The 11,378-nt window shown below is 39.3% G+C and overlaps 1 protein-coding gene across 1 annotated transcript in view; it reads right to left on the bottom strand.

The window, feature by feature from the left end:
- pitpnab (phosphatidylinositol transfer protein, alpha b) overlaps positions 1 to 10,334 on the bottom strand; it is a 24,221-nt gene extending 13,887 nt beyond the window's left edge. The window contains exons 1-2 of the mRNA XM_037687992.1: positions 10,055 to 10,334; positions 1,791 to 1,821 (exon numbers count right to left, since the gene is read on the bottom strand). Coding sequence (XP_037543920.1) covers positions 1,791 to 1,821; positions 10,055 to 10,071 — 48 coding nt within the window. The 5' untranslated portion in view covers positions 10,072 to 10,334. The remainder of the gene's footprint in view (positions 1 to 1,790; positions 1,822 to 10,054) is intronic.
- Between the last annotated feature and the right edge of the window lie 1,044 nt (positions 10,335 to 11,378).

The following is an 11,378-nucleotide window of genomic DNA, read 5'->3' as shown; positions in this document are numbered from 1 at the left end:
AGACAGAGTGAAATAGTGAGAGGCAGAGTAAGACAAAGTGAGACAAAGGTGACACAGAGTGAGAGTGTAAAACTGAGTGAGACAGTGTGAGACAGTGAGATGGAGTAAGAGTGTGAGGATCAGCAACAAACTGTATATATCCTCTAAAAAGTGGACTACAGCAACAGCAAGGCCTCATGGGTAACAGAGAAATGCCCTTTTGGGGTCATTCTTCATTCAGTTAAGACATTTTCACTTTCCTTAGAAAGAGAACTTTACAAACTGGCTTTTCTATGTATGTGAATGTTCCTGTAAAGTGCCCTGAGACAACTTTGTTGTGATTTGGCGCTATATAAATAAACTGAATTGAACTGAATTTAATGCTTCATTCCCACAAAAATAAAAATAAATTATGATAAAATGTTTCCTCAAAAATAAGAGGTTTAGACTGGAAATTCAATACTGGTATAATTTTTGAAGACGTTTAATCATTCAGATTTCATAAGACAACGAATGGCTCATGGAATCAGTTTAAAAAAGTCAGATGACATCAAACTGACTTGTGGGCAATAAGTGAAAGAATCAAAATGATGACAGATTGGATCAAGTGTCAGAGTGGCCGTGGAGACCCATAGATCTCATTTAGTGGCAAATAATAAATAACTGCTGTTTTCAAGAGTCAGTGAGTGAAAAGAAAACTTGTTAAGAGTCTGGAGGAATATAAAAGACAGGAAGAGAAAATCGATGGAGTATGAAATTAAATATTCCCAGAATGTCTTGAACAAACTTTAGTCAAACACAGTTTTACAATGATAAACTGGATGACCGAGAAACATTTCTCACTTCTGCTTTCTCAGAAGAAATCTGTCTCTTTAAGCAGAAAAAAATATCAAGGATTATGAAAATGAAGCTTTGATTCACATTTGAATACAACCCCCAGTAACTCTTTATTTGCTTGGTTTTGCCCCAGATATTTAATAAATTTATCATCTGGCTTTGCTCATTCATCCTCAGACATCATCCATAATGGTCACTTGTTGCTTCCTTAAATCTTGGTGTTTGTAGCCTTGATTGTTTTGATATTTTATCAGATTTAGACGTTCTGTGACTGAAATGGGAGTGACGAGGCAGCTCGTCAGCCCTTGAGCTCACTCCGATCTGTTTCACACTCAGACTGAAGTCACTGTCAGAGGAGACAGAGTGGTTTGAAGGTTTAAAACAACCACAGGAAGTTACAGAGAGACGACAGGAAGTTTGTCAAAATAAAATATAACTTGTGAAAAGTATGAAAAAAACAAACAAGACTCTCCTGCGTATAAACTGCGGGGTACAACGTGTGACAAAAACGTAGCGGCTTGTACACCGGCAATTATGGTAGAGACAGGCGCGTTTTGTAGCCCAAAAATTATGGTAAATTACAGTAAATCTAGTGTCCGTATGTAACAACCCATAGATGTAAAGCCAAATATGGAGAAGGTGGACATGTGATGTGAAGGAAGCAGTTTCAGATGACTCATTTCCAATGCAGGCCTCCACAGAGCAGCAAGCTGCAGAGGAAATGAGACACAGTGAAGAGCTGTTTCATGTTCTGAAGGTGATCGCGCCTGTTTCCTGGGCTTACAGTGGACTGTTTATCTGAAACATTATAAAACTTTGTCAGAAAATGCTACAACATGAAAAAGTCCCACAGCTGATTGGAGAAAGGCAGCTTAGATAGAGGGGCGCTGCCCTTTATTTGATGAAAGTCATACAAGAAACAAAACGCCTTGAACTAACAAACACACCCTGAGAGGAAGAGAGATAAAACTTACCTCTTCTACAGAGATCGGAAGAATCACTCGACTGGAAGAGAAGAAAACATGAGCAGTTACTCAGAAAGTAACACAAAAACTGTAACTTCTGACATCATCATCAGTTTGCGTTTGGGCACTAAACAATAAGGACATCGAGGCTGACGTGGTTCTGATTGAGTTACTTACAACAAACATAAAAACTTTCAATCAGCCAAAACTCTATTTTCTTCTCTTTGTGATGTTAGATCCTGTTTTTGTTTCACTGTAATAGATTCATCATGTTTTTTATTTGGTAACAAAAGCCTCTTTTAGGGATGCACGATATTATCGGCATGGCATCGTATCGGCCGATATTAGCGATAAAGTTAAATATTGGACATCGGCCATTCCATCAAAAATAAACACCGATATAACCAGCACTGTTTTTTTTTTTTTTACATAAATTATATATTTATAGTGTTACGTCATTTTCAGCCCCCTTGTTGGCATCTGCATTTGGTAGCTGGCCGAAATGACAAAGACCATGCAGAATAATGTAGTATTTTAATTCCACAGCAGATAAAGCTATGTAGTCTCTGTAGGTCTAGGGGGAAAAATATCGGTATTGGTATCGGTTATTGGCCAAATAAATTTTAACATATCGGTATATCGGATATTGGCCAAAAATCTAATGTGCATCCCTACTCCCTAGCCTCTTTATGAGAACAGGATTAGTTTGGCATCCTGCTGACTGAAAATCGGACACATCAGCTCAGTACACTCTGAGCCCCACTTTTCTCATGTCCATCATTCTTCTCTGATATTTTCTCCAAGGATTTTTCCAAGTTAGAACTGCAGAACAAAGTGTTGATTCTTTCTGCTTTTTCTTTTTTATAAGCTTATTTTTCACTTTACGTGACAGGCAATCATAAATCTACATAAAAAGAGGATTTAAATCCATAATGGATCCAAAACAAACAAACAAAAAATGTTACTGAGTACACAAATCAGATCTGTGTCCTGTGGAGGAAATGGGGAAAACAATTGAAACGTGGGACAATTTTACAGATAATTGTTCTGGTTTAGGGCAAATAGTTTGCACATAAAGTAAAAGCTTTGAGTCAGATGGACATTGTAATGAAAATTTTAATTAGATTTTAGTTGTACAGTTAATGTTTCAGTCCTGTGACACACATATATAACAAAAAAGAATCTTCTTTCGTTCATGAGATGTTGTTTCATCTTTTTGTAGCTCAAAACTACAACACAAACTATTCTCCTGTGTTTCCTTCCAGGGTACAGGAAAACAATCCTTCCAGGTTGTGTTTTAGGCAGTCTCTGTGCAAATATTTAGAAAATGATCAATCTGATTTAATCATTTTAAATTCTTATACCAATAAGAATTAAGTACTTCAAATGTTCCCATGGGGAACACTGGCAGAATATCCCTCACTGCTAGAAAAACATTTACACCAGTAGCAATTTATTGCCAGTAGTAAAGCAACATTTTCAGCAACACTGACACTAAAAGTAATTTACACACCGTCATTATTCTACTGCTCCTAAATGGCTGCCACATCAACCGAAAAGTCAATCAACAAATCCTAAACACTACCGCAAGTTATTAAAAAAACATGGATGAAGCAGCTCCTCAGCTCTGCTGAACCACTTTCAACTGCAGCATCACCCTGTTTAAATGGAAGCATTACCTGTTTAAATGGAAGCATTACCTGTTTAAATTAAAGCATTACCTGTTTAAATTGCACATTAACCTGATACATTTGCAGCAATAACCTGTTTAAATTGCAGCAGTACCTGTGCAAATTGTTGCATTAGCCAGCTTAAATTATTTTTTTAACCAGATTTCTGTCCAGTGGCACTCATAATTAATGTCTTGCTATTATTATTGGTAAAAAAAAATAAAGCAGGTAAAAAAATATACAGTAGCAAAGTAAGACCTATGTGAGTCAATAAAGTATACACCGATTAAAAAAAAAATAAAAAGAAGATCTGGGGTGTTTTATTTTACAAAGTAATTCAATCAGTTATTCTTTTTATTTTCAGGGACTTTTTTTGCAGGCAGCAGCAGAACGGTCGTGCTGCCTCTCAGCAAGCTGGTCGCCCCGGTTCAAATCCCGGCCAGGGGCCTTTCTGGGTGGAGTTTGCATGTTCTCTCCATGCATGCATGGGTTTTTCCCAGGTACTCCTGTTTCCTCCCACAGACCAAAAACATGCATGTTAGGCTGATTGGTAACTAAATTGTCCCTAGGTGTGAGTGAGAGAGTGAATGGTTGTTTGTCTCTATGTGTCCCTGTGATGGACTGGAGACCCGTCCAGGGTGTCCCCCGCCTCTCGCACAATGATGGCTGGACATGGGCACCAGTGACCCCTGCAACCCAAAAAAGAAAGAAGCGGGTAAATGGGTGGACGGATGGGTGGGTGGGTGGACGGATGGATGGATGAATAGATGGATGGACTTTTTTTCCCCAGGGGACGCTCATGCTGTTTTGGCTTCAACTTCTGTGATTAGTTCCTGTGTCTGGTTATAACCATGTAACTTCTGTAGCAATGGTTCATTGGAGCAACAAACAGCTAAATTTCTGGCTTCTTGTAGCAACTAGCTGTGCTACTATGCTAATGCTAGCTTGTTTGTAAACAGGAACAAGTGTAGATCTGGTTTCTGGTGTGCTGTTCTCATTTCTGCTATCACAATGCTAAAACTAAGAAGCATGTCTGCTTGTGAACAAACAACATGTTCTTTGCTGCTGTTTGTGTAAAATCACAGAGTTAAGCTGCAATGTCCTTCTGGTACCACAGCCCCGTACCAACCGCGGCAGCAATCCACATTCTGTGCTAATAGTTTCTTGGATGAAACTGTGGCATTTACGGTAGGATTTGTTACAGGATAATAATCTGAGGCTTAGCTAACAATCCACAAGTACCTCCTACGGTTGCCTTTGCGACATACACCCATTCTTGCTGTTTAAAGTAAATCAGAATTAATAAAATAAAAACTTAAATACGAGAATTGAGTAGTTGTTATTGAAGCAATACAATTAATATACAACAATAAAAATGTTGAAAAGCTTATGAAGAGCAACACGTATATATTTTAAATGTGTTAATGCATATATACAACAAAATGCTTACATGTATCAGTGGTGGCTCCTAAAGTCTGACCTGCCGATTCTGATTTTGGCCGATGCTGATTTTGTTTTATAATCGACACTGTCAGGTGTTATAAGGTCACAATGCACCTTCAATTTTCCAATATTATTTTATTGAAAAAGATACCCTTGAACAATATCCTAGAAACAATACAAACTTGTTTTAACTGGCCATGAGGTAGTGCTCTGAAATATAAATGAAGTTCAGACAATTGTTGTTAAAACTAAAATAATTGGTAAAATTGGTTTCTCTTGCACGTATCGGCCGATTTTTGATTTCCCAAAATTAAGGAAATCGGGGCCGATTTATCAGCGCACCCCTAGTGGCTCCTGAGAACAATATTAAATAAGTACCATGCAATATGTCGCTTAATATTTAGTTGGTTGTTTGTGTGTGTGTGTGTGTGTGTATCTACAAAGTTTTTGCCTTTCTTCTCCCTGCTGTGGGACAAGGTTGAGTCCCCCAATAACAGTCTGACTGTCCCCCAATAAGTCAGAGAAACAGACGCTCCCCAACCAACAGGTGCACTGCTTTCTGAATTGGATTGCTAATTTGATTTGAAGTAATCCAGATTAACACAGTTAAATGAGAGAAAGAAGTTCAGTGAACTATAAAATAATATAAAAGTGAAAAATGATGATACAATATATCTTCACTGATTAAAGCAGGGATCAAACAAGGCCTGTCACGATAACAAATTTTGCTGGACGATTAATTGTCTCAGAAACTATTGTGATAAACAATAATAGTTTTAAATTGACGACGGAGCTTTAGGGCCACGTTAAAAAATATATCTGAACTCGGACACGATAAAGCAGGTTTACCACATTTTAACTGTGGTAAAATGAAGAATGTTTATTAAACGTTGTTATTGACGCGCTTACTCAAAACAGGTTCCAATACTGCCACCTGCTGTTGTGTTTTTGTATGCTGCTCCTGGGATACGTAACGTGACGTCATACCGTCATGACTTTCGTTTTTGTTTCCATTTGAAAACAGCGCTCAGTAAACAAAACTGTGTAATCTGCTAGCACATCAGCATCAGATTATTATCAATGTCAGGATTTTGAACCTGTTTACAGTAAGGTGGTACGCTCCAGTTCTCTGCAGGTAAGGACCATTTAGCTTCAGATTGGTCATTTGCTGACACGCCTATTGGATTGATTGACAGGTCGCATCATGGATCCGACTTGTGGGGAAAAAAATTAACAACATCTGTAAAAAAAAAAAAAAGTCTCGTACGGCTTTATTCTCGTAATTTTATGGCTTTAAATTTATTTATTTTTTAGCGTGGCCCTAAAGCTTCGTCATAGAAATTTGACAATACTTAGTAATTATTGTCAAATTTAAGAAGAAATGTTTGTTCATTTGTTTTGCATGTAGTACTTTTTTTGACCACCGGATGGCAGACTGAACCAAAAGATGGATAGTGAGGGAGCGAGCAGTGTGTCTCTTTAAAAAAATGGGAAGGAGGCCCCTTGACGTGACAAGGGTTGTCTCTCTTTGGTTCCCTAAATGGCGGACGCTCAGTGTAGTTTGAGCTCTTTAGCATAGCATTTTTCACACAAAGCTTTTAATAAAAAAATCAGATAAGTTCTCAGCTTCTTTTTTCAGAGAAAATCAACTTTTTACACGGGTTTCAACCGTGAAATTTGGAACTTTGCCAAGACTGGAGTTTTTTTTCCCAAGGTCGGCCTGTTAGCTTAGCTTCTCAGCTTAGGTGCTTTCAGCAATCCAAAAACACGATCTTTGATGGTTAAAATGGATTTTAAAGAGAAAAGAGAAAGGGAGGAGTCAGTGAAGCGCACTGGAGTTGAGCTTTCTGTCATTCAGTGTCTACAGTAGAAAGAGAGAGACACGAATAAACGATAAAGCTGATAAATGAAAATGAAGTTGATAATTTTCATTTATCATGTGGTTAATTGATTTACTGTTTATCGCGACAGGCCTAGATCAAACCCACAAACACTCAGTTACCCAGAACAGCCACACACACAGGAACCACAGAATTGTTTCAGTAAGGTCCTATCATGTTGGAGGAAACTTCCTGTTCTTTGACTTTACTCTCTCAGTTTTCTGTTCTGGTCCCGTCTGTCTGCTCCAAAAGCATTTAAAAACAGAATATCTCCACTGTTGGTCTCAGCAGGTTTCGCTGCAGCTATTGCTGGGTTTGAGATCACGTGAGGTCTATGTAGACATCACAATGCACTAAAACCAGCTGAATACGTCTACAGAACATAAAATCAGACACACCAAATGAAACTCTATTGGATCCGCCTGTTCGGCTCAATAGCCACACGTTCAAATTCGCTTGATGATCATGGATCGTGAAATTGTACAGCCCCATAACTAAATAAGTAAAAAAAAATGAGGATGAATTACTAAAAAAAAAATTTAAATTCCACTTAAAATTGTCAAAAGAGTTGAAAAACACAGAAAACAATACACAGCAATCTCAGTAACTATGTAATTTACATTACTTAGTGTGTTGATTAGAAGGAACTACTTTATTGAGTGAATTATTTTTTTTTTTGGACTGTCCGCCACTGACATGTATGTAAATCCACAGACAACATCTGTTCTTTTTAGTCTAATTCATGGTGTTCTGTCACACAGCACCGCTTCCGTCCTCTGACCCCTGTGCATGTCATAAAGCCTAATGCACATGCACACCATGCAGCTTTTGTTGATTGTTTTGTAAGCGTGTGAAGTATGCCCAAATTCCCATAATCCTGTATTCCACCTGCCGCTGAATGTAATCTGGGTCTCATGAGAGCAGACACTGAATGGGAGACCATATGCTGCAGCAGTCCATAACTGTGCGTAGAAGTGGTGTTATTTCCTCAATGTTGTGCGTCCTAAATAATGTTTTAAAGTATCCATTCTAGTCTAAAGTACATGCGTAAAACAAGAACTGAGCTCCTGGTTCCTGTCTCCTTGATCTTAAAGGGAAGATCAGATGTCTCTCTGTAGCACCAAGAAACAAACCCTCTCCTGCATTCTTCATCGTGTACATCTTTTCATCCCTTTCTCTTCTTTTCATTCGTTTTAACCTGCTTTAAGTCAATTTTCACTGTGACGATGTTGGCGTACAAATATCACAGGTCGTGGGAGTGAAGACACTTGAAGGGATTTAGGTTCGGGGTTCAGGTGACTGTCACAGAGACATAGACAGCACCTGTCTGCACTTCAGCAAGCTGCGGATCAATGCTCTGTCTCCTGACCTCCATGACAGTTCGGTGTGTTGGAACAAGCTTCTTCTTCTTGTGTCTGTGTATTGACAGTGAGCCCAGCCTTTAATTGGGGCCGGTTTAATTAATCTCCAGGCTGACTGCTGAGGTCTGAACCCTCCATAATCACTTCAGATCTTTGGCCACGCCATCACTCTGATCCTGAACTTTTATTGACTGGAAGCACGAGATGGCAAACCAAGACGGTAATTGACCTTTTTATAAAAGGTTAGAAATGGTCAACAACTGATATGAATCCTACATTCAGGGCACGGTCCTCACCAAAGCTGCAACGGAAACCAAAACGTCTAAAATTATTTTTTAATGAAGCTCGCTGCCTTTCATGCCAGAGTTTTAAACTAAGACCATCTTTTGTTGAGAAATCATAGCGTTGTAGACGTTTGGGTCAAACCTTGAAAATAATAACTCTCATGCTCTATTGCAACACTTCCTGTTCAGAGTATTAGTTGTGAAAGTATCTGTAAAGCTGAGTGAGTTAGAGACATTTCATGAAGGCTAATGTGTTGGAAACATCGTGAACTGGTTTGATTCTAAAATAAAACCAGTTGTAGATTTAAACATTCAGAATATGTGTTGATCTATGCCAGACTAAATTTCAGCTGTAAATGTGACTGAGTCCCATCGATTTGTGTCGGTGGGCATCGTGTTGAGTCAGGTTGACTCCAAGAGTTATAGACAAACATCTAATGAGCGTCTTCAAGCTTTATTAGAACTCGTCCAATGGTTCAGGAGATATTTTGGTAAAAATACCAACAATCTTTTGTTGGCGAGCGATAATAAAACAAGAACTTTCCTTCAAACGATTCACTCCTGGATCTAAATGATGGACTTGATGTATTTACGCTCTACTGACAATGGACAAATTCTAAAAAAAATACTTGTTTTTACAGGAGACAGAACTGGAATAGCAAAATTGAAGATGAGGTTCTCCTTAGGAGTAACAAGGATGGATAAGATTAGGAATGAGCTCATCAGAGGTACAGAACAGGTTGAACAACTGGGAGATAAAGTTAGATGCCAGACTGAGATGGTTTGGACATGTCCAGAGGAGGGACAGTGGGTATACTGGTAGAAGGATGTTAGAAATGCAGCTGCCAAGAACAAGACAAAGAGGAAGGTCAAAGAGGAGATATATGGATGCAGTTAGAGAGGACATGGAGGTGGTTGGAGTGAGGACAGAGGATGCGGAGGACAGAGATGGAGGAGGATGACTCGCAGTGGCGACCCCTGAAGAGGAAAAAGCTGGAAGAAGAAGATGATGAAGACGGTGACTGATCTGTCACTTCCCAGCCTCTGATTGGCTGAAGGCCTCAGACGGCTCTTCACACAGAACATTGAGGCCTTAGAAAAGAACAGCATGTTAAAAACGATGAAACTATAATCCTCTCCCTCCACGAGCACAAATAATACCCCACTTCGAGCCCCGTGCATCAAAAGCCCCCCCACCTCCCTCCTCATCTGTTCAGAGCATCCCTCACACCGCCTCACCCCTCCACCCAGGGACACATCTCACACCCCATTCCTCCGGAGCTGAACGCTGGAATGTTGCGTCGCTCCTTTCACCTTCACCGGAGCGCATCAACAACATGACGGTGGCACGGCACGGCACGGCACAGCACGGCTTGTACCAGCCGTTCCTGCCTCAGCACCAGCTCCTCAGCAGCAGCCGTCATTTCAGAGAGGAGCCTGGAGTTGAAGGACAAAGCTGTCCACCGGCTGCTGGTGGAGCCGCAGCCTCGTTTATCTGAACTGTGCCTTTAATCCATCCGACATGTGAGGGACATGAAGTGTGCTGGATGTCCTCGGGACTTTTCTCCTGCCTGCTACAATGTCAGCGCTGCCGAACCGCATCACACACACACACACCGACACGCACGTACTTACTATTCCTTTATGAGCATGTTGAATGTATTTTGTGGCGCTGCAGAGGACCTATGATCCCGGAGAGCTCCGAAACGGCTCCACAAACAGGCTCGAGTCCTCCCCCCGCTTCTTTCAGCCGCGCGCGCGTCTCTCTCCCCTCTCTATGTCATTCTCCTCCACAGCCGCTGGTTCTCCTCAAATTCACTTCCTGATCAGAACCGCGGCCCGCAAAGAGGAGGCCTGAGGAGGAGAGGAGGAGGAGGAGGAGGAGGAGGAAGAGGCGACGCGCTCACTCTGAAAAGCGATGGTTCATCAGGGGAGCTGCGTGCTACTAATGCGCATGCGTCAAATCTGGCACCACGCCCCAAATACGTTTAAGACCAGCTTTTTAGTTGTTGTTAATGTTGCTGAATTTTATTTACAGACGTATTTATGAATTAGTTTTGCAGGCATTTTAAGTTGTGTAATAATAATAATAATAATAATAATCTCAGTTATTTTTTATATTCTCTGTTATTTTTTATATTCTCTGTTATTTTTTATATCTTGTGTGATTCCTTGTGTATGTTACTTTGTACCGAAACTCTGGCGCAACAATGTCCTGCAGGATCAATAAAATTCTATCTTAATACTACTACTACTACTACTACTACTAATAATAATAATAATATTAATAATAATAATAATCTCTGTTATTTTTATCTTCTCTGTTTTTTTAATATCCTGTGTGATTCCTTGTGTATGTTCCTTTGTACTAAAACTCTGGCACAACAATTTCCTGCGGGATCAATAAAGTACTATCTTATCTTATCTTAATACTACTACTACTACTACTACTACTACTACTACTGCTACTACTACAACAACAACAACAACAACAACAACAACAACAACTACTACTACTACTACTACTACTAATAATAATAATAATAATAATAATCTCTGTTATTTTTATCCTCTCTGTTATTTTTTAATATATTGTGTGATCCCTTGTGTATGTTCCTTTGTACTAAAACTCTGGCACAACAATGTCCTTCAGGATCAGTAAAGTTCTATCTTATCTTATCTTATCTTATCTTATCTTATCTTATCTTATCTTATCTTATCTTATCTTATCTTAATAATAATAATAATAGTAATAATAATCATAATCATAATAATAATAATGATTACGGTGATTCAGTTCAATTCAGTTTATTGATACAGCGCCATCAGCACCAAGTCACAACAGAAGTTGTGTCAAGACAATGTACAAAGCATTCACATACATTAAAAAAGTGAATTAATAAAAATGTTATATCAAAGGAATCCAGCAGCTTGTTTTGAATCTTCTTCTGAATCTTCT

The sequence above is a fragment of the Nematolebias whitei genome, chromosome 14 (genome assembly GCF_014905685.2).
Source record: "Nematolebias whitei isolate Nwh7 chromosome 14, NemWhi1, whole genome shotgun sequence".
Classification (NCBI taxonomy): Eukaryota; Metazoa; Chordata; class Actinopteri; order Cyprinodontiformes; family Rivulidae; genus Nematolebias; species Nematolebias whitei.
Note: the sequence above shows the minus strand (reverse complement) of the source record. Positions and strands in the feature narration are given on the sequence as shown.